At 41.7% G+C, this 27,511-nt stretch overlaps 1 protein-coding gene and 1 non-coding gene across 3 annotated transcripts in view; one reads left to right on the forward strand and one right to left on the reverse strand.

Moving 5' to 3' along the window:
• The window catches only part of NPR3 (natriuretic peptide receptor 3), an 80,818-nt gene that overhangs the window by 49,756 nt on the left and 3,551 nt on the right, over nt 1-27,511 (forward strand). The window contains exons 4-7 of one of the 2 annotated variants that reach the window (XM_038744148.1): nt 18,099-18,234; nt 22,822-22,916; nt 25,505-25,640; nt 26,891-26,978. In XM_038744148.1, the coding sequence (XP_038600076.1) occupies nt 18,099-18,234; nt 22,822-22,916; nt 25,505-25,640; nt 26,891-26,978 (455 nt within the window). The remainder of the gene's footprint in view (nt 1-18,098; nt 18,235-22,821; nt 22,917-25,504; nt 25,641-26,890; nt 26,979-27,511) is intronic. The other variant, XM_038744149.1, reaches the window with a different exon arrangement.
• LOC119926213 lies at nt 8,822-8,959 on the reverse strand. Its single transcript, XR_005450107.1, has one exon. It is a non-coding gene; the product is annotated as a small nucleolar RNA SNORA7 (small nucleolar RNA).

Here is a 27,511-nt window from a genome sequence, read left to right on the forward strand (position 1 = left end):
TCTAAACAGTGGGGTAGAAAAGAGCTAATCAAAATGGAAACAGTTCATGACCCACAGGGCTCACAGTCTTAATCCCTATTGTACGTCATTGTGGTCAGGGAATGTCACTGTTTGAAGTATTGTACTTTCCCAAGCACTTAGTAAAGTTCTCTGCACACAGTAAGGGCCTAATAAATTCGATTGAATAAATGAACTGTACAGATGAGGGAACTGAAGCACAAAAAAGTAAAGTGATTTGCCCACAGTCACACAGCAGACAACTGCCAGAGCAGGGATTATTACTTCTGTCCTTCTGGTTCCCAGGACCGTGCTCTAACCACTAGACCACGCTGCTTCCCAGCCCACTATGGTTTAACCTCTATAGTTCTCTCTCTCAAATGCTTAGTATGCTCAGTTCTGCCATAACGTGTGTTTTGATTATGTGCTTTGGATAGAATACTGTTAGGGGATTAAAGATGTTCTTCTGACAGAGCAGTTCTTACACATCAGTTAAGGCATGCAAACTATGACACTATTCTGTAGAGCCATGCTGGAAAATGCAGCCAAAGATCTGGATGCAGGTGCTAGAATTCACTTCTGCACCTCAGGGAAGCAATTCCATCTCAACAGACTTCAAACATCATTCCAAGTCCTTGAGGCAGACTATCACGAATTGCTGAATTCAAACACTCAAGAGGCCTGGAGGAACACGCCCAAAAAGACAGGCAAACCAATTCATTGCATTGGCCAGATGTTGAGTCAAACATAAATCTAAAGAAAAATGCAGACATGCAAATCAACCTACATTAGGAAAGCCCTTTATGCAACCAAACACTTGCATTGGAACACGAGCAGAAAGAGTCACAGAATTCTAATACCTAAGGTAGAAAGCTGAATCAAGAAAACCTGCACATTTTGGGGGTCAGTGAAACAGAGTGTGGTGTCAGCAAGGAATCAAACTCCAGATCAAACTGAAATTCTACAGAGCTGTAGAGCAGTCCTACCTTCTTTATTTATGGCTGCGGAACCTGCATTTCCCCCCATTCACCAGTACCTGATTCCTCAGGCAGTTCCATCAGTATCATTTAAAGTCTGTATTCAACATCAAATGGCAAGATAGAATCACAAACAATGAAGTTCTGGAGGTAATTCAATCTCCCAGCATAGAAGTCATTTTTCCTTTTTTTAATGGTATTTGTTAAGCACTTACTACGTGCGAGGCAATGTACTAAGCTCAAGGGCAGATACAAGATAATCAGGTTGGACAACATCTATGCCCCAAGTGGGGCTCACAGTCTAAATCACATTTTACAGATCAGACAACTGAGGCCAGGGAAGTTAAGTGAGTCACCCAAGGTCACACAGCAGACAAATGGCAAATCTGGGATTAGAACCCAGATCCTCTAACTCTCAGGCCTGTGATCTTTCCACTAGTCACGCTACCTCTCACTTGAACAGAACTATGTTGGTTGGGTCACATGAAAAGAATGAATGACAGCAGGAGACTAGTACAGTGGTTCTATGGAAAGATGAAAGAAGGAAGCGAAAGCAAGAAAGACAGAGGGAAATGTTGAAAAGACACGGTAAAGTAAAGCCCTCAGACAATGCTGCATCTCTGCATGTCATTCATTCAATCATATTTATTGAGCACTTACTGTGTGCAGAGCACTGAACTAAGTGCTTGGAAAGTACAATTCAGCAACAGAGATAATCCGTACCCAACAATGGGCTCACAGTTGCCAAGGATAGACCGGCATGGTGCATGGCTAACAAGAAACCAGTGGTTCTTTTTGACCAAAAGTTTCATAAGGAAAGAGAAAGAAGGTAGCAAAAGCAAGTACCAAGAACTGCAAAAATCAAACCATAATAATAATAATTGTGGTATTCATTACATGCTTACTATTATTTAAGTACTGGGGTGGATGCAAGCAAATGGGTTGGACACAGTCCCTGTCCCACAGGGGGCTCACAGTCTCAATTCCCATTTTACAGATGAGGAAACTGAGGCACAGAGAAGTAAAGTGACTTGTCCAAGGTCACCCAGCATGCGAGTGGAAGAGCAGGATTAGAACCCATGACCTTTTGACTCCCAGGCCAATGCTCTATCCAATATGCCATGTTGCTTCTCCAAGGGACAGCCTTTTTGAACACAAAATGTGGCCAGGACTGTGGATCCCCCATTGGCTTTTTCAATCACATACACACTTGTATGTGAATTTCATCATCAGTGGGGGCTTTTCTGAATACAGAGGACAACTAAGATATATTTATAGTATATAAATAAAAATATAATTATCCACATACAACTATATGTTTATATACTATAGCATGACCTCTACTTAATGTTATTTAATTTCAAATATGATCTCTACCTAGAATGCATAATGCTCTTTACCCAGTAGGTTCCCCGATACATATGATTAATTAATTGATCTTCTTGGCTATTCCCTCTTCATCCCTAAGGACACCTTATATCATAAATCTAGACTGTGAGCCCACTGTTGGGTAGGGACCGTCTCTATATGTTGCCAATTTGTACTTCCCAAGCGCTTAGTACAGTGCTCTGCACACAGTAGGTGCTCAATAAATACGATTGAATGAATTAATAAATCTTCTAGGGGCCCTGCTGATTTCTTAACTAGCTTTTGGAATATTTGAAGAACTTTGACTGGTTAAGTTTGACATCCCTTGCCAGGTGCTCTTTAAACTCCTTTTTGTTCATTCTTGTCATATCTTGTCATTCTTCATGAACTTCCCTGTTCACCTCATTTAGGAGAGTTTTAGACTGTAAGCTTATTATAACTTGTACTTCCAAAGCGCTTAGTACAGTGCTCTGCACACAGTAAGTGCTCAATAAATATGATTGATTGATTGATTATGGGCAGGTAACACATCTGCTACTTCTGTTGTACTGTACTCTCCCAGGCGCTTAGAACAGTGCTCTGCATACACTAAGCACTCAGTAAATATTATTGATTGATTGATTTAAAAATGACCCTTTTCTCTTTCACTTGCTGGCTAGCCATGCATGGTTTTGGCTTGTCGGCTGCTGTTTTTATTTGGTGGCATCCATTTCACCTGGTTCTGCAAGGTGGTGTTTTTTTTTTTTTTAACACCCTATAGCAGGAATCAGAAACGTGTCTTGAGAGCAACACATGGCTCTTCATAGAATCGAATTTCTCCCTTGAGACAAGGTGCCTACCTGCCAGACTTGTCACCGTGAGACTAGGTGCTAAGGAGAGTACAATATAACAGAGTTGGTAGACATGTCCTGTGCCCATAGTGAGCTTATAGTCTAGAGGGGTAAATCTTCCAGTAAGTTCTCTTTTAGCTACTCGTTTCAGCTTCTTCATAACAAAGAAATTCATTTCATCATAGTATCCTATCCTAAAATGAAATACCATTAGGCTGGTATTTTGGAGCCTTCTCCTCCAAGCAAGAATGTTACAATTTGCTGAAATTGAGATCACTATTGAATAATGACTCTCTTACATTTATCTCCTGGAACAGATCTTGCCCACAATCTAGGATTTAATCTAATACATTATCTTTCATTTTTGGTTCTACACCTTGCTGTTCCAGAAAAGTCATCTGTCCTCTCCAAAAACTTCATATAAGTTCCAGATAGATATAGCCAAACTGCGTGAAAGTAAATGACAATTCCAGCTATTACTACCTGTCAATTGTTTTCTTTCCTTCCTCATCCTGGTCAAGTTGTTTTAGGTCCCTCCTACTGTGATACATTTGTTTGGTTAACTTTTTTTTTAATGGTATTAGCTAAGTGTTTACTACATGCCAGGCACTGAACTAAGCACTAGGTAGATTTAAGTTAATCAGGTTGGACACAGTCCATGTCCCGCATGGGGTTCAATGGGGCTTAATCCCCATTTTACAGGTGAATATGACTTGGCCAAGTTCAAGATCTGTGAAGTGGTGGAGTTAGGATCAGAACCCAGGTCCTCTGATTCCCAGGCTCTTGCTCTTTCCACTAGGCCTTAGTGCTCTTTCTGAAAGAGATTCCAGCATTCTCTTTTTACTGCTGAGATTTTTCTAATAATACTACTGTTCGTTCATCATATACTCTGGCACCCTCCTGATACCCCACGTGGTTATCTGTATAAATCCTGTAGAGCGTAGCACAGCAATTCTGAAATCTGCTGATTATCTTCTCACCACCAAATCTCAACAGATGTCCTTAATGGCAAGGTTCTCACTAACTGCCAAAAATACACTTCCCATTTTATATTTTAAGCTCCTAGCATTAGCAGAGAAGCATTTGTATATTTTGGCTTTTAATTTTTTGTTTCGTCTTGTTTTGCCCATTTCCACATCTGCCTCATTGGATGAGCCGTCTAATCTACCCTTCTCCTCCTTCTTCTCTATCCTTCTCCTTTTCTTCTTCCTTCTCTAACTCCTTCTCCTTCTACTCCTCAAATGCCCTGCTTGATCTCCGGAAACTCCTCTAGCATTCCCCAACCTTCAGGCATAAGAGAGTAATCTAAGTCAGCATGTGATAACATCAGGGAGCTCTGTCTGGGCTTTTATCCTATATCTACTATTCTCCCTGTGGGACTTTTAAACCTCTCCAAGAGTAGAGAACTTGCTTTTGGGGCCTTTTCAGTATCAGCTCTGTGAATGCTGCTGTTCTTTAGTCAAATGTGGCACTACTCTTGATGTTGCTAAACCTGTGTTAGGGTGCTCAACAACTACTCATTGGTAATCAATTAATGGTATTTATTGAGTGCTTACTGTGTGCAGAGCACTGTACTAAGCACTTGGGAGAGTACGATACAACAGATGACATTATGACTGTGTCCAGATGCTACTTTTGGTGGCATGAAAAAAGATCACAAATGGACTAATGATCCTTCAAATGATCTGAACATTAGAACTCTCAAACTTCAAGAATGAGGAACAAAATTTAGATTTATCTCTCCTGCAATCCTAATTCCTCACACCAGTGGCCATCTAGGAGGATAGGCTTTTCCATTACAGAGGTCAACATCTGGGCCCCTTCCCTTTCCAATTAATATTTCTAATGCTACCTCTAATCTTAACTTTCCTACTTTTCTAAGATTGATGTTATGAACTTTCCCGGGATTAATTTCTTACCGGACAACTAGATACATATGTCAGTTATTGGCCAATTGGCAACCATTAAATGGGAAAATAATGACATTCTTTGCAAGTAAAAGTCCTTCCTTCAACCCAAGCAGCATAGAAGCAAATTTCAGAGTATCACTTTGGGTACCTCAGCAGTGCACAGTAGCACTAACAAGTCACATTTTAAAGGAGACCTCCTCATCTTGAGAAAGCTTGTTTTGCCCCTGAGGGCTCACATTCCATTCACTGTGGATGGATTATCTTTATGAATTTTTAAGTAGTTGAAGCTTCAGTAGGTTATTTTCGGATTAGATTTAATTTACTGGAGTGAAATGGCTCCATTTTTTAAGAACATCTGAAGTGTTTGTAGTTGTAGCCCAAATTAGAATTATAGGACTTGAAGGGATTGTGAGGCAATATCTAGTCCTTTCTGCCTAATCATCCAACACATTAGGTGGCTGCCCTGTTCTTACAGTAATACTCAAGGGAAAGGGATTTAAATCTTCCCTTAGTCATTTTCATTCTGGCACCAAGCTTTCTGTTCAAAAATATTTTCCTTTTGTGCAACTCAAATTTCTCCTCAGGCTAAATAATCCCAGTTCCCTGAGAACTTCTGGGTCTCATTTTCTAACTCCTTTCTTGTTTTTACAGCTCTTTTCTCATCTCCTCCCAGTCCCTTCAAACCAAGTATAACCTTGCAGTTCCATGTACTTCACATTCCAGGCTCCCACGTCCTAAATAATAGCATCATCAAGAAACATGTACTGAGCTCTGTTTGTGTTCTCAGGGTGTTGTCAGGCTAAGGAAGCATGGCCTGACCCTAAGGGAAATTTCAACCTAAAGTGACCTGAAACAAAAGTTGTTGTGTCATCTGCAAAAACATGAAGTTAAGAAGACTCAATCATTCAATTCAGCCAAGAGTATTTATTGAGTGCTATTGCATGCAGAGCACTGTACTAGGTGCTTACACTATGCAGAGCACTGTGCAAGGCATCTTCTAGGATACTAATACTATACAATCGAAGTAAAAGGTCTGAAGTAAAAGATAAAAGGAGATTATGCACACAGGGAAATGTATAGCTAATATTTATACTTCTGAATAGATTAGGTTAGAGTCAGTGATGTAAACAGCATGGCTCAGTGGAAAGAGCACGGGCTTTGGAGTCAGAGGTCATGGGTTCAAATCCCGGCTCCATCAATTGCCAGCTGGGTGACTTTGGGCAAGTCACTTAACTTCTCTGTGCCTCAGTTCCCTCATCTGTAAAATGGGGATTAAGACTGTGAGCCCCACGTGGGACAACCTGATTACCTTGTAACCTCCCCAGCGCTTAGAACAGTGCTTTGCACATAGTAAGCACTTAATAAATGCTATTATTATTATTATTATTATTATTATTATTATTATTATTATTTGACTGAGTCCTATGTAGGAAAGAAATTGGTTTCTATCTAATTATACTGCTAACCCAGCACTTAACACAGTGCTTGGCCCACAATAAATGCTTTACGAACACCACAGATATTATTGTTATCACTGGTATTGGCCACATACCGGAAAGCACTTTAGGTGAGATTTTGATTTTTAAGAAGCCAAGTTTAGCCAAAGGGAAGTAAAGTGTTTCATGCAAGTGAAACAGTCTAAGTGGGAAAGGAATGTAGATGCTGTTAGTGAGAACACTGACCTGCCTGCATGAAGAAGAGTAGAAGAGTTGAGGCCCCTGAGTTGGGAAAGGTCAGCTCACTGAAAACTGAGAAACCCCAAATCAGAAATGTGCTCTGGATCTAGAAGGGCATCAGCAGCAGGTTCTGTGGAGAGGAGGGCCAGGAGCAAAATGGCACTCGATGGGGAAAAGTTTGAGGAACGAGTATTTAAAGGTGGGTTTTAGGCTCAAGGTTGTTACTGGGTGGACCAGCCAAGGGGAAGGAAAAAGTGAGAGGGGACAGGGCTGTCAAATTCAGGGCAGAGAGTAATGAGAGACACCTGGCAGTGTTTCAGAGGTAATAGTGACAAGGATGGGAGGAGGATTGGATGTGAGGAAGGAAAGGTCAGAGTGGAATATAATAATACTCTAAGGTTTTGAGCAGCCCAGAAGGATGACAGAATGGGGGAGTAGTTATATGTGACGAGGAAAGTCTCTTCAGCTGACACCTATTCATCCTGAGATTCATTGTGACACTGTAGGCTTTATGACTTGCATATGGCAGACTTTCTTCACTTTGTTGTCAGTAGTTTTCTTTTCTTTTAACATTATTTGGTATATTTTTTTCATACACCAACTTGTTAGGATCAATTTGGACCTTAATCCCATTCTCAAGGATGTTAGCCACTCTCTCAGGCATTGATGGGACTGCTGGCTTGGGGAATCACTATTTTAGCAAGTTTTTGATAAAAGAAAGTACATATTTTCCAGTCCAGGGCCCACAGGCTTCCAACTGGGACTTGGGATCTTCAATTATCACTCTTGAATGTGAATCTTTCAACCAGTTGGGCATCTAAAAGGAGAGGCGTGTAGACCTCACTTACCCTGCTGGTTAATTCTGTTATGGTGGATAGATTATAAAGCTTTTTCAGAGGGCTTCTCAGCACCATCATTATTAGTATTTATGGAGCCCCTACTTGGGGTAAAGCAAAGTACCCAGTGCTTGGGAGCGTATAATAAAAGTTGAAGTTGTCATCCATGCCCTTGAGGCATTTATGATCTAATGGGAAAGGCCAGAATTGTCTTTTGGGCATCAAATAAAGTTAGATTGTTCCAAAAAACGTGTTTGATTATTTCATGGTAAATATGTTCTCCCAGGAATTTGCCAATTGATTATTTATTCCAGGAACAGAAATTGGACTATGTGAAAAAATCAATTAGTCAATCAATATTATTTATGGACCACCTTCTGAGTGCAGAGCACCCAAGTGCATAATAATAATAATAATAATAATAATAATAATAATGGCATTTGTTAAGCCCTTTCTATGTGCAAAGCACTGTTCTAAGCGCTGTGGAGGTTACATGGTGATCAGGTTGTCCCATGTGAGGCTCACAGTCTCAATCCCCATTTTACAGATGAGGTAACTGAGGCACAGAGAAGTTAAGTAACTTGCCCAAGGTCACACAGCTGACAGTTGGAGGAACCAGGATTAGAACCCATGACCTCTGACTCCCAAGCCCGTGCTCTTTCCACTGAGCCACGTGTGCTTCTAAGTGCACTGAAGAGTACAACAGAAGCTTACATACTCATTCCTTGCCATTAAGGAGATTACAGTATAAGAAAAACTTCATCTCTTTGCCTTTTTAATATTTGTCTCGTTTCAATTTCTGCTTTGGGTATTCAGAAGATTTCTGGAGCAAAACACTTTCCTCCGGGTTCAACTGAAATAATGGCCCTTTAGGAATTGATAGTTTAATTGTGTGAAAGTTGATGAAGAGGGAACCCTAAAAAGCCTTGGTAAGGTGAGCAAAGCAGATGGCTTCAGCTAATGCTAGTTGAAGGCTGATGGTTTACTTGTTCCTTTGGTCACATAGTTGATGATGTTATGGAATGATGAGGGGAGATAAGTAGTTGGACCTTGGCGTGTAAGGAATTTTAAGGACTTTAACTAGGGATCTACTGCTTCCTTAGAAAGAGGAAAATTAGTTATCTTAGTAATCAAGCACTTAATATGTGCCATCTTCCATGCAATAAACTTGAGCCTTCACTCTCAACTTTCTCCCATGCCACTGCTGCCCAGCACAAGTGAGTTTTGACTTGTAGCAGGTTGTTTTCCACTCACTAGCCACTGGCCAAGATAGGAATGGAATGGACAGGCCTCTGCTTGACTCTCCCTCCCGTAGCTGTGACTGGTAGAGTACTGGAAACTCTCCAGATGTGATCCTGAGAGGGGCCAAGAGCCCGTACTCTTTGGTCAATACAGGCTGATGCCAATACTGGCCAGTGCAAAGAGTTTGCCAGAGTACCAGGGAAGATCATTTCATTGCTTTGGGTCTTGGTAATAATAATAATAATAATGATAATAATAATACATTCGTTTAGTGTCTATGTGCCAAGGACTGTACTAGGTGCTGGGGTAGAAACAAGAAAATCAGGTCCCACATGGGGCTCACAGTCTAAGTAAGAGGGACACCAGGCACTGAATCCCCATTTTGAAGATGAGGAAACCAAGGCACAAAGAAGTTAGAACACGTGCCCAAAGTCTCACATCAGTTAGTAGTGGAGTTGGGATTAGAACCCAGGTCCTCTGACTCCCAGGCCATACTCTTTCCACTAAACCACACTGTTTCCTAAGATGATAAAGCCTTGTTTCTTTCTGATTCCTTTTTAGGGGCCAGTTGAGGCCCATGCATATTATTGTTCACCTAATTAATGGCTATTCCCTTCAGGAAGTCCCTGCTCTAGGCTGTTCCTTCCAGATTGTCCTCTTTATCCAGTGGAAAGTGATTCAATTAGAGGGGAGCAGCTAGCCCCCAAGTGGCTTTTCACCTACTTCTCCCCTCCCTCCCACTTTAGATACTAAGGAGTCCTTAAATCAGAATCAGTTCTGGAGCAAACTCCAGTGACTTGAGAGAATTCCCAGGGCTTCAGTGTTTTTAAATGTAAACTTGAAGTTCAAAATTCCTTTTCCTTGTTACCTGGTGAGTAATAAACCAGAATTGTTTTTAAGCATGTATAATGTGCACAGCATTAATCTGAGCACCTGTTGCTCAGAAAGCACTATGGAAGCATACAATAGAATTAAAAGGCACAGTCCCCACCCTTGGGGATCTAACAATCTCAAGACTTTGGGGAGTATGTTTTCCTAGCATCCCTGTGAGTTAGGGAAGGGGCAGGAATGATCTTGGCTGAAAAGGCAGGTGACTGAGAGGCTAAATCAAGATGACTAATAGGCTAAATCAGGAGTTAATCAATCAGTGGCATTTATTGAGCACTTGCTGTGTGCAGAGCACTGTACTAAGTGCTTGGGAGACTAAAATACAACAAAGTTGTTAGGCACATTTCCTCCCCACAAGAAGCTTAGAGTTAGAGGGGACTAGTTTAGTTTAGTCTAGTCCAGTCACATCCAAAGAGGAGCCTGTTCCCTCTGATACCCAGATTCCAATGCACCAGACTTTATTCACAGTCAGTAGGCTCTCCTTAAGATCACAAATGTTCTTTACATTTACCCTAGAGGGCTGATTCTATTCCCAAATGATTTTAATTCCTGGAGAAGGATATAGGCTATTTTTAGGACTGGCTTCAGCTCCCAGTGGCCTTGGAGGAAGTTGGAAATGGGATTTGACACTCTTTCTGCTTTGGGGGTTTTGGCCCTGGACATCCCAAGAGTCTCTGCTATCTTTCTTCCTGTCATTTTGCTTTTGGCTACATTGAATCTCCCTCTCTTTCTCTTCCCGCTTTGCTCCCACCCCCTTCTCTCTGCCTTGCCTACCTAATGTTTTCAAAATAGGTTGGCTCAGATTTGTCTCTGATAATTTCATCAGTCTTTGAGGACTAGCAACAGTTACACTTGACCATTGGACAGGCTGTCTTATTATTGAGAAAAATGGATCTTTTGCTTGGCTAGCGGGTGACTTTCTATTTGTGAGCTCCCACATTAAATTGTAAATTAGTTGAGGGCAGAGAACGTGTATTTTAATTTTATTGTCTGTCCCAAAGTATTACTTAAATGCTCTACGCACAAAGGGAACTCCACTGATTGATTGATTGATGTCAGTGTGGGGTTAGTTTTCCTTCATTTGCTCTTCCAACCGATAACCCAAACCAGAGGGCTTTGGAACTCCTACTCTTTTATCTTCACACAGTCAAAATTCTGAGTAGGTCCTGTTTTCTCCATCCTTTCTACTTGCAAATAGAAGTCTCTTATGGTTTAACTCCAACCAGTTTACAGAGCTAGGTTCTGGTCCCTCGATTACCATAGAGATTACTAGAGCTGCTGAGAAGCAGGGTGGTTTAGTGGAAAGAGTGCAGACACAGGAGTGAGAAACCCTGGGTTCTAATTCTGACTCTGCTACATAGCTGCAGTGTGACCTCAGACAAGTCACTTAACTTCTCTGTGTCTCAGCTACGTCATCTGTAAAATAGAGATTCAATTCCTGTTTTCCCTCCTATTTCAACCATGGGACTTATGTACCCCAGGGATTAGCATAGTGCTTGGCTCATAGTAATCACTTACTATCACAATCATTACTAGTAGTATTAATTATAATTATTATTTTCATTATTATTAGAGTTTTTATTCTCCTCCCATGCACAGCTAGTTTGTGTAACTCTGAGGGGCGAACAAAAAGTTACAGTCTTGCATAGAGGTTCATCTACCCTCGAATGATAGTTGAAATATTATCTTTCTATTGTCTTAAAGCCACACTGCAGGCTGAGTTAAAATTGCTTCTAATGTGCGGCAGTCATATGATAAAAATTATGATTCTATTCATTAAGTTTTTACTATGTGCCAAGCACTGAGGTAGATGAGAGCTAATCATATCAGCCTTAGTAGCCATCTCAAATGGGGTTCACATTCTAAGTGGTAGATATAGCTTATTCCCATTAGCCATCTCAAATGGGGTTCACATTCTAAGTGGTAGAGAGATATAGCTTATTCCCATTTTACACATGAGGAATCCGAGGCACAGAGAGATTAAGTGACTGGCACAAGGCCACACAACAGGTATTGGCAGAGCTGGGGCTAGAATCCCTGTCTCCTGACTTCCCATTCCATGCTCTTTACTCTAGGCCTTGCTGCCTAGCCCTGAATAATCATATCTCTACAGCCACAACAAAGTGGGCAAATGAGGCAATCAATTCTCTGGGCAATTTTTTTTATCCTTCTTACCCCCAAATCCCAAAATGAAAATGCTTATCCGGATCATTCGGAAGAAAAATCAATTCTCTTTGGGAGTAAATCTCCTAGATAGTGCAATAATACAGCAACTAAGCATAGCTCTGAGTGACTAGAGCTATCGATTCTGACTCTTTCTCTTCCCACTTTTGCATGACTGGTGGCAAGTCCTTTCTTTGCCCTTTTACTACCCTCATTTGTCAAAAGGGGATAATGATAAAGGCCTTAGGCCTATCTTTCCAAAAGGCTGCACCACATTTTTTTCCCCTCTTAGCCCTTTAGTTCCACTGAGCCTGGCCTGTGTAAAGTATTCGGTGTTTAGTGATCTTGTGGTCAGCATGGGTCTGGAGTCAGAAGGCCTGTGTTCTAGCCCCAGCTCTGCCCCTAGCCTACAGTGTGACCTTGAGAAAGTCACTTAACCTCTCTGTGCCCATTTCCTCATCTGTAAAATAGGGATTGTGATCCCTGCCTCTCCCAATCTCAGAGGCATGTGAAGAGGATAAAACGAGATGACATCAATCAATCATTCTTATTTATTGAGTGCTTCCTGTGTGCAGAGCACCTCGAGAGTACAATACAACAATAAAACAGACCCCTTCACTGCCCACAATGAGCTTACAGTCTAGAGGGAGAGACAGACATTACTATGAATAAATAAATTATGGATATATACAAAGGTGCTGTGGGATTTATGTGAAAACCCTCTAGAAAAATAAAAACACTCTTCATACTTAAGGTGCTATTAACAGAAACGAACATCTCTTGGGGTTTGGGAGGGGCCTTGATTTATGGAAAGATGAAAGCACTATTATGTGAAATGGTTTAATACTAATATTTGTTAGAAGAAAACAAAGGAACAAGAGACTATCCCTTTGAATACCACCTTTCTTCCAAAAACCTCCAGATGAGAAAGACTTGTTTCTTTCTGATTCTCTTTTGGGGGCCAGTTCATTCATTCATTCATTCAACTGTATTTATTGAGCGCTTACTGTGTGCAGAGCACTGTACTAAGCGCTTGGGAAGTACAAGTTGGCAACATATAGAGACGATCCCTACCCAGTTGAGGCCCATGCATATTATTGTTCACCCATTCATGGCTAGTCCCTTCAGGAAGTCCCTGCTCTAGGCTGTTCCTTCCAGATTGTCCTCTTTATCCAGTGGAAAGTGATTCAATTAGAGGAGAGCAGCTAGCCCCCAAGTGGCTTTTCACCCATTTCTCCCCTCCCTCCCACTTTAGATACTAAGGAGTCCTTAAATCAGAATCAGTTCTGGAGCAAACTCCAGTGACTTAAGATAATTTCCAGGGCTTTGGTGTTTTTAAATGAAAACTTGAAGTTCAAAATTCCTTTTCCTTGTTACCTGGTGAATTGCTAGGAAAACACTCTCCTGGGGTGATGGAGAGAAATCCTTTCCTCTCTCCAACCCCTGCTAGATCTTCTTCAAACTTCTAGCTGCTTGTAGTCAAAAGGGGTGGGGAGGGGAAGCAGCATGGCCTAGTGGCAAGAACACAGCCCTGGTAGTAAGAGGATCTGGGTTTTAACCCTGACTCTGCCACTTATCTGCTGGGTAACTTTGGGCAAGTCACTTAACTTCTCTATGCTTTGTTTACCTCATTTGTAAATTGGGGATTGAGAGTGTGAGCCCCATGTGGAACATAGACTGTGTCCAACCTGCAACTTGATTAGATTTTTCTACCCCAAAGCTTAGTACAGTACCTAGCATATAAGAAGCACTTAAAAAAAGATCTGGCCTTATTACATCTCAACACATCCTGCTTCAGAGCATTCATGCATAGGGCAGCATAACAAGGACAGACTGGAAGCATAGCTCTCCAGCCTTCATGGAAGAAGGGGGATAATGAGCAGAAATTCCAACTTTTCACTGTGAATGTGGAGTTGACAGGGGGCAGTGACTTAAGTGGAGATGGGTCCTAAAGGGAACAGGTGACAGATAGCTAAAATCAGTCAGAAAGCATCATTTTGGACTTCTGGGGCTCTGATTGGAAACTGTCAGGTCTTCTTGGAGAACTGGGATGAGCAAGGCTGGAGGTACAGCTTAAAAATCACCCCCATCACCTCCATGGAGTGGGCAGCTATTTTTAACGAGTAGAGACCTGCTCAGGTTCTATACTTACATTAGGCAGCAAGAATAATGTTTTTCAAATACAAATCTGATCGCAACACTCCCTTGATCAAAAACCTTCAGGATTCCCCATTTACACATATATTAAACTTACTCTTTTGATCATGGACATCAAAGCCCTCCGCCATCTGGCCTTGTGACCTTGGGCAAGTCGCTTAACCTCTTTCAGCCTGTTGCCTTCTCTCTAAAATGGAGATAATAACACTTGCTTCTCATGGCGTGGTGGATAGAGTATGGGCGTGGGAGTCAGGAGGTCATGAGTTCTAATTCTGCCTCCGCCACTTGTCTTCTTTGTGACCTTGGGCAAGTCACTTCACTTCTCTGTGCCTCAGTTACCTTATCTGTAAAATGGGGATCAAGACTGTGAGTCCCACAAAGGACAGGGATTGTTTTCAACCCAATTTGTTTCTATTCACCCCAGTGCTTAGTACAGTGCCTGGCACATAGTAAATGCTGAACAAATATCATAATTACTATTATTATTATTTCAGGGGTGTTAGGAGGATAAACTGATATGACAGATGTGAAAGTGCTTTGGAAGATATAAACAGTCTTCAAATTGAAGTTTTTATTATTATTATTATTGTTATTTTCACTACCATTATTATTCTGTTGCTTTGTTCGACCTATTGTTCTCCACACCTCACTCTCTCTCACCTTTGAGGTGGAATGCTTTCCTCTGTTAGCTTTACCTAACAGAGTCCCCTTTAAAGATTTACTAAAAGCCTTCATTCAGCCAGTCATCAGACAATCAATCAATGGTATTATTCCCCGAGTGCTTGCCGAGCACTGTACTAAGCACTTGGGAGAGTCCAGTACAATAAAGTCAGTAGATATAATCCCTGTCCCCAAGATGCTTGCACCCCACTTTAGTTATCTCACTGCTTATGTGCAACTCTGGAAACTTGTCTAGACATTGCTGTCACTGATTCTCTGATATAATCAGGTCTCTGTATTTATCTATTTCCCTTGTTAGATTCTGGTTGCATTTCCTCCCCCCATCCCTAGTCAAGTGCTTCACACAGATACTGTTGTGGATGGCATTGCTTTCAACCCCTTGCTATTCAGAAAACACATTTCACATTTAAGAATGACCTAACAATCTGCTGACTGCCCCAGACCCACATAAAATAGGATATGTTAACATTCTCGGTAATGGATATGACTGGCAGGAAGTATTAGCGCTCCAGTGAACTGGACTGAGCAACAAGTCAAAGTCAAATAATGAAATATATATAGTAGGTGGTGGCTACTGACTAGGTAGCTACTACTGAGTGTAGAAAAATATGGAATAGGATTAATCTCTGGGGGATTTAAGTTGGAAATGAAAGTCCCTACTGTTTTTTGCTACCAAATGAAGATAATGATTTCTCTCTTTCCATTCCTATCCCCATTCTTTACCACATGGAAGGTTGCTTTGCATGGGACTAATCTTGCTTCTACATTTCTAAACGGTGTTTGTTCTTTTATATAGTGTCCCCATTAGTGACATTTGTTGTAGATTGCAAGCTCCTAGAGGGCTGGGACTCTCTATGTTGAACTTGCTTTTTACAGCATTCTGCTCAAGTTTTGGTGCATGTGCTGACTTACTAAACCCTCTTTCATGATGATGCTATAATAATAATAATAATTATGGTATTTGTTAAATAATTCCTATGTGCCAAGCACTGTTCTAGGTGCTGGGGTAGATACAAGGTTATCAGGTTGCCCCACGTGGAGCTCACACTCTTAATCCCCTTTTTACAGTTGAGGTAACTGAGACACAGATAAGTTAATGGCTTGCCCAAGGTAACACAGCAGACAAGTGTAGGAGTCAGGATTAGAACCCGGGTCCTCTGACTCTCAAGCCTGAGCTCTTTCCACTAAGCCACGCTGCTTCTCAAAAAGCCACACTGCTTCTCAAAACCCTCTGACTGGGAGGACTGCTATACTCTGGAATGGGTTATTACGTTGTGAAATCTTCTTTCCAAGCCCCCTTTAAAAAATGGACAAGATAAATCAGCCAGACTGTTCAGCTATAGCTCTGTCTAGAGCAGTGGGGTCGATTCAATGACCTCAAGGTTCCTTCTAGCCCTAGGACCTTGAAAGTTGCACAGACAACTTGACACCCATTTTCTTCATCATTTTTATTTTATACTTCCAATTTTCAGTAACTGTAAATGTGTTAGAAGGCATCCCTTCCTCTAATAGCAACAGATGTGTGAGAATTTGCTGCTTGTGAAAAAGGATGCCTCTTAGCACTAGAGTTAAACAAATGGCTTTGAGCCCTATGAGGTAGGTGATATGAAAAAACTTCCCCACAGGTCTTCTAATTTATCCCAGTACAGAGTTACCCTCAGCTAGGCCCATCCTTCCCGAGGATGGCAACTTTCACCTGTTTTGTTAAGAAATAAGTTGAACTGCCTGTTTTGTTGGCATGTAAAATAGAATTTGAATGCAGAACTAGTGTGGAAAGAATTCCAAACTTATTCCCCACCACTGTTGGCCTTTTTCCATGTGAGAACAAGTAAACGAGTTCCAAATGCTTAATCTGAATATTCTCCAGTCAAGCCTACAGTGCCTTTAGCCCTTAAGGGTCCCCTGGAGTACCTGTAGACCATAGATCAGATTCAGAACTTGAGCTCAAAGAGGAATAACTTTTCCCTTCCATTAATAGAGGTTTCAAACTTTGTTCCCCAGTTCCCCATCAGAATTACTAAAGGACCACTCCAATTCATGCTCAACCCCTCGTGAGGCTAATGATGTGTTTACTAACTGTATTGTATTGTCCTCTCCCAAGTGCTTAGTATATGGCTCTGTACACAGTAAGTATTCAATAAATACCATTGATTGATTGGCACATGCACTGATTTCTGAGAGGGACAGCTACCTTCACCCCTACCTTCTCTAAAAAGGAGGGGACACATTCGCATTGAGTGTGAAGTGGAATTTACCTTCCCAGCTTTTTGCTTTTTATTACTCAATCAATGATGTTTATTGAGCTCGTACTGTGCACAGAGCCTTGTACTAAGTGCTTGGGAGAGGACAATAAAATAGAATAGGTATTTCAGATCTGGTCCTTGAAGTCAAAACTTTCATTAGTTAATACCTCCACAGGAAACAGTTCTGAAGGAAGGAAGAAAAATCAGTCCACACTAGTGAAAAGACCTATTGGAAAAGGTCAAAAATTAGTGGAATTCAAACAGGCAATTATGAAGTTAGGGGGAAACCTTCATTCTGAACATATATTGGAGGAAAGAATAGCTTAAAAGATGTGTGTCAGGTAAAGACAATTAACCATAGCACTCCGTTTTAGGGGATGTCAGATTATGGATGAGTTTAATATTATTAATAATAGTCCAGATCACTTTGAAGTAAAATAAAAACATTTTTAGTAGACGATATGATGGAAGACTGTTTAGTTTTGTCTTTCTACAGGTTGCTGAACACATTCTTTTATTCTCCTTAATCCCACCTAAATCTAAAACTAGGACTATTCATCAAGATGTCAAGACAGAAAGACATCAGGAAGGACATGCTGGGTTGGGGATTATTATCCCCTGCAGAGCTCACATTCAGATTGTTAACTGAGCTAATAGTTGCAGCATTAGTCAAGAAAATAATCTTTTATGGATTTTGATCAAATGAGTTGGAGGCCGGCTTCATGGCCCATCTAGCTGGGTTTCTCCTAGGTTTTTGTAGACTCTCTGGTCAGTTTTAGAAAAAATGTACAAGTGTCCTGGAACTGTGACTGACCCATCAGCCTATCTAGCATTGATCTCCAACTCCTCCACGGTAAGTGCTTGAATTCCCATGCCTTGACTGAAGCTTGCTTAGAACACGCTCAGTTTAGGTACCACAGGGATTTGAAAGTTATGGAATGGACGCCTCCGGCATCTGGGGAATTTTAACCCCTTATGTTTTCCCCACTTCTACTCTCAAGGTTGCTGACGGAAGGGAAAGCTACGCATGCTAGCAAAGGTGTCCTGGTTTTCACTAATCATAGTACCCGGCAGCCCTATTTTTAACCAAACAATGCAGTTGGTCTAACTCACCATCATCTCCATTTCAGGTCAACATGTTTGTCGAAGGATTCCATGATGCCATTCTCCTCTATGTCCTGGCTTTACATGAAGTAATCAAGGCTGGTTATAGCAAGAAGGATGGAGGGAAAATTATTCACCAGACATGGAACAGAACATACGAAGGTACATTTTCTTTGGTTAGGCTAGAGTTCAGTATTGGAAGAGTATCTGTGGCTGAAAGGCCACCTATATTTGGAGGGAAAAGGGGTGATTTATAAAGCCTCTAAACTGTAAACTTGGTACATCTTCTTTGGTTAGGCTAGAGTTCAGTATTGGAAGAGTATCTGTGGCTGAAAGGCCACGTACATTTGGAGGGAAAAGGGGTGATTTATAAAGCCTCTAGACTGTAAACTTGTTGTGGCCTGGGAATGTGTCAGTTATGTTATGCTCACCCAAGCACACAGCACTTAAAGCAGCACCTGGCTCACAGTAAGCACTTAACAAATACCATTAAAAAAACCAGTAAGCATTCAATAAATATGATTGACTGGCAACTGACTGACTATAAGGTTGCAGGACAACTCTAGACTGCAAACGCCTTGTGGGCAGGGATCGTGTCTACCAACTCTATTTTATTACACTCTCCCAGGTGCTTAGTACAGTGCTCTGCACACAGAAAACATTCAATAAATACTTTCGATTTATTGCTCGAGACGAAAGGGATCTACACCTTTTTCATTCTCAGACTAAATCTGTGACCTCGGGAGGGAAATAGAATTTAGGACACTGCAGAGGTCAGACCCTGTCCACAGTTCCCTTGATTCCTGCAACCCTTGGTCTGGATCAGGTCAGGCATGGCCCTCCTTCAAAACCCACCAGCTACCTTCCTCACTGCTTCAGGAGGGTGTTGGGTGCTAGGAGTCTGTTGCTCAGGGTTTAGGCACTGACAGGATACAGTTTCAGAGGTGCTCACCTGTGAATGGGTTCACCTGTCCCTCAGCTTTTATAACAATGTGGTCCAGTGGAAAGAGCACGGGCTTGGGAGTCAGAGGTCATGAGTTCTAATCCTGGCTCCACCACATGTCTGCCGTATGACCTTGGGCAAGTCACTTAACTTCCCTGAGACTCAGTTACCTCATCTGTAAAATGGGGATTAAGACTGTAAGCCCCACGTGGGACAACCTGGTCACCTTGTATCCCCCCCAGCGGTTAGAACAGTGCTTTGCCCATAGTAAGCACTTAACAAATGCCATCATTATTAATAATAATAATAATTTTGGTATTTGCTAAGCACTTACAATGTGCCAGACACTGTGAATTCAAACAAATCAAGTTGGACTCAGTCCCTGTCCCACATGGGGCTCACAGTCTCAATCCCCATTTTACAGATGAGGTAACTGAAGCACAGAGAAGTGAAGTGACTTGCCTAAGGTCACACAGCAGGCAAGTGGTGGCCGGTACTTATGTACATATCTGTAATTTATTTATGCATATTAATGTCTGTCTCCCCGCCTTTAGACTGTAAGTGCACTGAGGGCAGGGAATGTGTCCATTTATTGTTATATCTCCCAAGTGCTTAGTACAGTGCTCTTCACACAGTAAGCACTCAATAAGTATGATTGAATGAACTGAATGAATGAATGCCAGTTTAACAGTCCGTGCCTTATGGAATGGAGGAGGAGAGGTGATTTATAAGCGCTTAGTACAATACTTTGCACACAGTAAGCGCTCAATAAATATGATTGAATGATTGAATGAATGAATTTATGGAACAGAACTGTTACCCCAGCTACTAGTTTCATGCCCTACCTCTCCTCCCTTTCCACACAGCCACACTGAGCTCAGAAATAGTCCTGCATCTCCAAGTACCTAGAGTTAGCTCTGGTATGCTGGGCTACAGATGAATTTAGGCTCACCAAAAATGGCTCAGCCTTCACTGTGTGGGTGAGTTTGCCCTTATGCAGTGATTCTTTACAATTCGCAGCAGCCCAAGGGGGATATCCATCTTGGAAGTGAGGCCTGAGACATTCACAGATCAGCCCCACTCACTGCTGGTCTGGCCTGATCTGGATCCAACTCAGAAGGCATAATTTTGGGCCTTCCTTGGCCAAGAAAGGAAAGTTTGGCTCTAGATCCCTGGTATGTGCTTTAAAGATTAGAAGATGTCTAACCTCTCTGAGGCTCAACTTTCTATCAGTAAAAAAGGAGGAAAATATGTCATATCCCATATCAATCATTTTACAAAACAGCAGCCCAAAGATCACTTGGTACTTACATGAGAATTTCTCGGACTTTGAGAGAAAGCATTCTTCCCCATGGGAAGCACTGGGACTTAGTGGAAAGAGCACAAGCCCAGAGTCAGAGGACCTGGGTTCTAATCCTGACATAGCACTTTCTGGCTGTGTCACTTTGGACAAGTCACCTCATGTCTTTCTGTATGAAATGGGAATTCAGTACCTGTTCTCCATCAGATTGTGAGCGCCACATGAGACAGGGTTTGTGTTCTACCAGATTATCTTGTATCTACCCCAGTGCTTAGAGCAGTGTTTGGCACAAAGCAAACACTTAATAAATACCCTAATTATTAATATTATTATGTACTTTATGCAATTTTCATAATGGGATAAATGAAGCTAGACGAGATAGTCCAAAGAAATCATCATTTGGTGACATCTGCTCCCTTTATCATTACCAAAAGTCACCAGTCTGGATTCAGTTTCCTTCTGAGTCTTTGAAATGATTCCATTAGCACAGTGTGGTAGGTTCCTGTAAGGAATGTTTGAAATGGGCTGTTACTTGCGGACTAGAGGGGAGATCAAGTCCACTAGGATCAGTTGGTTATTCATTTGATGTTCTTTCTTCATGGACAAGCTTTGTGTCTTTCTCACAACTGCTACAAGTCATTGGCTTAGAAGGCCTAACCTTGATTTATTAATTACTTTCTTTAAAAAAGGTCTGTCCGAGTCCAGGCTCTGGAATTTTTTTATCCTAATCTCTGAGGAAGTTTACTAACATTCCCAATGAATGAATATTTCCCTTTGATAAGAGCAGCAATTAATTTGGAAACATAGCCTGAAACATCCAATATTTTCTACAATATTCTCAACACAGACCCATAACCTTAAAGCAGGGAATCACTATATTCAGCTTTGTAGCAAGAAATGCAATGTTGGGTGAGGAATTCAAATGACCCATAGAGTATTTCAACCTCTGAGTGTGTGAACTTTAAAAAATAAACCTGATATAATAACTTGGTGTCTTGCACAGATTTAGCTCATTCCTTTGAGATACGTTTTAAAATTCAATTACACCGGAGGCAGTTTCAGCCTATTGGATCATTTCATTTTTTTGATGGCTTAGTGGTATTAGCACCTAGTAAGAGCTTAATAAATTCATTCATTCATATTTATTGAGCACTTACTGTGTGCAGAGGACTGTACTAAGCACTTTAATATACCATAATTATTAATTATTGACATGAGATGCCCTCATGATGACTGGTGCTACCTGCCCCAGCCTTGCTCTACCATAAGAACAATTTATCAGAGTTGGACGAGTCAGAAAAACCAGATAACATTTTCTGTAGCAAAAGTGAGCTGTCCCAGTTCTTAGGACGGTGCTTGGCACATAGTAAATGCTTAACAAACACTATAATTTACTTAATCAATCAATCATATTTATTGAGAGATAACTCTTTGCAGAGCACTGTACTAAATTCTTGAGAGAGTACAATGCAAGAGAGTTGGTAAATATATTCCCGGCAAAAACTAGCATTTCAAGTGCTTTCAGGGCAACCACCATGAATAATAATAATAATAATGATGGTATTTGTTAAGCACTTACTATGTGCCAGGCACTGTACTAAGTGCTGAAGTGTGCATATGTGTGTGTATTGCATGTATAACAATAAAACTAAATGCTATAGTCTTCATCTTAATAAACTGATTTAATGTCCTAATAAGACATATATTATAGTTCAAATCCTTGCCAATGGGAGGACCATCTCTAAGCCACACCGTCCAAGCCTGGGCAAACTCAAACTGAAGGTCAGTCAACTTAAATTCAATCTTTCTAGAGATTGATGAAGCCCAAATTATGGACTCTTGCCCCAAAGTGCCCTGCCCCAGTCATAATCTTTGCTAGCAGGGCCCAGCACCTGCCCTTGAGAAGATTATTGGGAGAGTGGCCTCCTTTGACTGACGGTTTGATTTCTCCTGGAATCAGGTGGTGCAAGTTTGCTGACTCAATAACTGACCAAATTTGGTAGCAGATAAGTGACTTTCCACTTAATCTAATAAGGTCTCCTGTGTTCCTCTCAGAAAGGAAGAAGGCTGACATGCTTAGGCCATCGAGCTAGAGACTGATGAAGCCTTAGCTTATTACTCATTTCAAAGTTATGACAGACATTTAATATCTGCTTTACACTTATTAACAGCTGTGTGGTCACATGCTCTTTCTCAGACACCAAGTGGAGGTTAGAACAAGGTCTAGGCATGTCCCTTTGCTTTTCACTCATAATTCACGCTGAGCTTCTGGGTATTTTCCCCCTCTTTTTTTTTTCGGGAGAAATGTGAAGAATTCAGGAATGCAGGCACAAATGAAATTACAATTTCTTTTACAAAGCCAGGAAATGTGTTCTCGAGATTTCCCATTGTATTCATTTTTTTCTTAATAAGAAAAGCAAACAAATGTGTCAACTTATTTTCTCGTTATCTTGGCAGAGAGAGGTATTTTAAGCCACTTTCTCATTCTTCCCATGCCACCCTCTAGGAATCGCAGGACAGGTATCCATAGACGCTAATGGAGACCGATATGGAGATTTTTCAGTGATTGCCATGACGGACCCAGAGGCAGGCACCCAAGAGGTAAAAGCGGCAACCATTCGTTGATGTGAAGACTGGACCAGTGCCAGATGTTCCAAATCAGCTTGTCCTTCAATCAACTTTCCTGGATGTCCCAGTAGGGGAGTAGTCTGCACCCTTCTAGGGCTCGGCAGCTTCTTAGCCAGTATTCATTGGCAGCGGCTCCCAACCCGCTCAATTGCAAGGTCTTGGGTTACATGTATGTATCAAAGAGACATGTATCAAAGAGACAAAGAGTTCATGTGTGAAATAAGCCGCCTAAACCAACAGCGAGCTAACTGCTCACGTAAAGGAAGTAAATAAACTCGTCCAGGGAACGTCATGCCGCACTGGAATACATAATAGGCTAAATTAAGCCAACTCCTGTGAATGAGTAGTTCATCCCACAGAGCATAACTCTGGTTTCTGAAGATGATAGGGCTTCGAATTTTCTTCTTTTCTCACCCAAGCCCTGTCCTCCTTACTTTCCCATTGCTGTAGACAGCACCACCATTCTTCCTATTTAGCAAGCCCATGATCTTGACATCATCCTCGAATCATCTCTCTCATTCAAAACACATATTCAATCTGTCACCCAATCCTGTACGTTCAACCATCATAACATCGCTAAAATCCACTTCACCTGTAAAATGGGGATTAAGACTGTAAGCCCCATGTGGGACAACCTAATTACCTTGTATCAACCCCAGTGCTTCGAATGGTGTTTGACACATAGTACTTGCTTAACAGATACCATCATCATCATCACCTTTCTCTCTCCATCCAAATTGCTACCACTTTAATCTGAACACTTACCCTAGCCAGCCTTGATTACTGTATGAGCCTCCTTGCTGTTTTCCCTGTCTCCTGTCTCTCCCTACTCTATATTTCCATTCATTCATTCAGTAGTATTTCTTGAGTGCTTACTGTGTGCAGAGCACTGTACTAAGCACTTGGAAATAGAAGTGGCATGGCATAGTGGATAGAGCATGGACCACGGAGACAGAAGGTCATGGGTTCTTATCCTGGCTCTGCCACATGTCTGCTGTGTGACCTTAGACAAGTCACTTCACTTCTCTGGGCCTCAGTTACCTCATCTGTAAAATGGGGATTGAGACTGTGAGCCCCATATGGGACAGGGACTGTGTCCAACCCAATTTGCACGTGCCACCCCAGTGGTTAGTACAGTGCCTGGCACATAGTAAGTGCTTAACAAATACCATTATTATTATTATTATTATTATTGGAAAGTACAATTCATCAATAGAGACAATCCCTGTCCACAGTGGGCTTACAGTCTAGAAGGGTGGAGGCAGACGTCAAAACAAGTAAACAGGAATTAATATAAATAAATAGCATTATACAGAAGTGCTGTGCGGTGAGGATGGGGGATAGAGCAAGATAAGTGAGTCAGGGCAATGGGGAGGGGAGGGAGAGCTGAGGAAAAGGGGGGCTTAGTCTGGGAAGGCCCTTTGGAGGACGTGAGCCTTCAGTAGGGATTTAAAGGGGGGAAGTGTGATTGTATACCAAACTCCACTCTGCTGCACAGATAATTTTTCTACAAAAACGGTCTATGTTTTCCCACTCCTCAAGAACTCCAGTGGTTGCCAATTCACCTCTGCATCAAACAGAAACTCCTTACCAATGTCTTTAAAGCACTCAAACCCCTTGGTCCCTCCTATCTTACCTTGTCGCTCTCCTACTATAACTCAGCCTGCACACTTCATTCTTCTAATGCCAATCTATTTGCTTTACCTCATTCTCACCCATTTCACTGCTGACCTCCCTCCCACGCCCTTCCTCAGGCCTGGAATGCCCTCCCTCTTCATATCTGACAGACAATTACTCTTCAGCCACTTCAAAGCCTTATTGAAGACACATTTCCTCCAAGAGTCCTTCCCAGACTAAACCCCACTTTTCCTCATCTCTCACTCCCTTCTGCATTGCCCTGACTTGCTCCTTTTGCTCTTTCCCCCTTCCAGCTCCACAGTACTTATGTACATAGCTGTAATTTCATTTATTTGTATTCATGTTTGTTTCCCCCCTCTATAAGCTCACTGTGAGTGGGGAATGTCACTGTTTATTGTTGTATTTTCCCAAGCACTTAGTTCAGTGCTCTGCACACAGTAAACACTCAATAAATATGATTGAATGAATGAATTGGCAGGGAATGTGTCTGCCATCTCTATGTTGTATTGATAATAATAATAATAATAATGATAGTATTTGTTAAGCGCTTACCATGTGCCAAGTACTGTTCTAAGCACTGGGGTAGATACAAGGTAATGAGGTTGCCCCACGTGGAGCTTACAATCTTCATCCCCATTTTGTAGATGAGGGAACTGAGGCACAGTGAAGTGACTTGTCCAGGGTTACACAGCTGATATATGGCAGAGCAAGGATTAGAACCCACAACCTCTGACTCCGAAGCCCGTGCTTTTTCCACTAAGCCATGCTGCTTCTCCTGTATTCTCCCACACACTTAGTGCAGTGCTTTGCCCACAGGAAGCACTCAATAAATATGATTGCTTGATCCAATGATTTCTCATATCCTTTAGGGCGCACCATGGTTTGAATTTGTTTTTGTTTTTTTCCTCTGGCCATTCCTACAGGTGATTGGTGACTACTTTGGGAAACAGGGCCGTTTTGAAATGAGGCCGAATGTGAAATATCCATGGGGCCCTTTGAAACTGAAGATAGATGAAGCCAGAGTTGTAGAGCACACAAATACCACACCGTGCAAATCATGTAAGTTCAGTGACTTAATAAGCTGATTTCTTTTTTCCTAAAACTGAGGGGAAAGCAAATGTTGCCAGTAAAAAGCATTTATTCAGCTCAAAGGGTGGCTAATACAGCATCTTGATAGCCCTGCCATATCGGAGTTGACACTAAGGTATTCCACCTCCACTCAGCTCCTCCTTCCTCTCTCCAAATTAGGCAAAGACACTAGCCAGCATATGTGAGGGATACAACATGAAGGAGGGTGATCATGAAAGGCAAATCAAGTGGAAATATGTTTCACATGTAGTAGAGGAGATTCATTCTGCTTAGCTCTACTACAGTGCCATATCCCCTATGGGACATTAATAAATGAGGATAGAATTGAATTGAGGGTTGGTAGTCTCAGTTGAAAGACTAGTTTGAACTTGTACATTTTTTCCCCAGCAGTTTTACATCATTTATCTCACTGCATACTCACAACATCCCAGCAATCAATGAATTAATAGTATTTATTGAGTGCTTCTTCATTCAGAGTGTTTTATTCAGCACTGGGAGAGAACCAGGTACTAGCATCCCCCATTTACAAGGTGGGAAAATAAGCTCAGATAATTTAGTGGCTTGGTCAAGGTTACCCTGCAGGCTAGTGGGAGTGTTTTATGGTGTTAAACACTTACTATGTATCAAGCACTGTTCTGAGCACTGGGGTAGATAGTAGTTTATCAGGTTGGTCATAGCCTCTGTCCCACATGGGGCTCACAGTCTGAGTAGGAAGAAGTAGGATTTATCCCCATTTTACAATTGAGGAAACTGAGGCACAGTGATTTCCTCAAGGTCACATAGCAAGCAATTGGCAGAGATGGGATTAGAACCCAGGTCTTCCGGCTGTCAGGCCCGTGCTATTTCCACTAGGCCACGCTGTTTCTCTATGTTCCTATCCCTCTTATGCCTCTTCCATTCCTCTCCATCTGTGGGAAAATGTAGGAGCCCTTAACTGGAACTCCAAAAAGTCAGAATATTCAAAGAAGGGAGGAAGAAATTGGTGGTTTCAAGTGGGAATCAATCAATCATATTTATTGAGCGCTTACTGTGTGCAGAGCACTGTACTAAGCACTTGGGAAGTACGAGTTGGAAACATATAGAGACAGTCCCTACCCAACAGTGGGCTCACAGTCTAAAATAGGAAATGGGAAATAGGAAACTTGTTTCAATGACGGAAACAAAAAACCCGAAAGCTAAAATTCTTAAAGTGGACATTGATCATATCATTCTCTTTCAAGCAGGGGGTCTAGAGGAATCAGCAATCACTGGAATTGTTGTGGGAGCCTTATTAGGGGCTGGCTTACTAATGGCCTTCTACTTTTTCAGGTGAGTATCCTTGACAGCCAATTTCTTTATTGCCTGCCTCCCTTCCTCTTGCTCAGCACACTTCGTGATCTCCTCAGTTTTTCTCCGAGCAAGAGAGTATCTCGGTTGACCTAATTAGAAAACTTTAAGAGCTACTCAATTCCAGCATTGACTGAAGGCTTAATTGGTAATAAAAGAAGGGTGGAGGCTCAAATGATGGTGTTGATTTCTACTCCTAAGTAGTAATGACTGACAGTGCAACATGATTACGATCAGTGTTACTAAGGATGGTAATACCACCACACATTCAGTCAGTGCCAGTTTACTTCGAAATCAATCAATCAATCGTATTTATTGAGCGCTTACTGTGTGCAGAGCACTGTACTAAGTGCTTGGGAAATACAAGTTGGCAACATATAGAGACGGTCCCTACCCAACAGTGGGCTCACAGTCTATAAGGGAGAGACAGTCTAGAAGGGAGAGACCCAGTCTAGAAGGGGGAGACAAAGAGGAGCCTACTAGCACAACAGTACTAATGCCAGGTGTTAACAACA

Source organism: Tachyglossus aculeatus, chromosome 3 (genome assembly GCF_015852505.1).
Source record: "Tachyglossus aculeatus isolate mTacAcu1 chromosome 3, mTacAcu1.pri, whole genome shotgun sequence".
NCBI classification, from domain to species: Eukaryota; Metazoa; Chordata; class Mammalia; order Monotremata; family Tachyglossidae; genus Tachyglossus; species Tachyglossus aculeatus.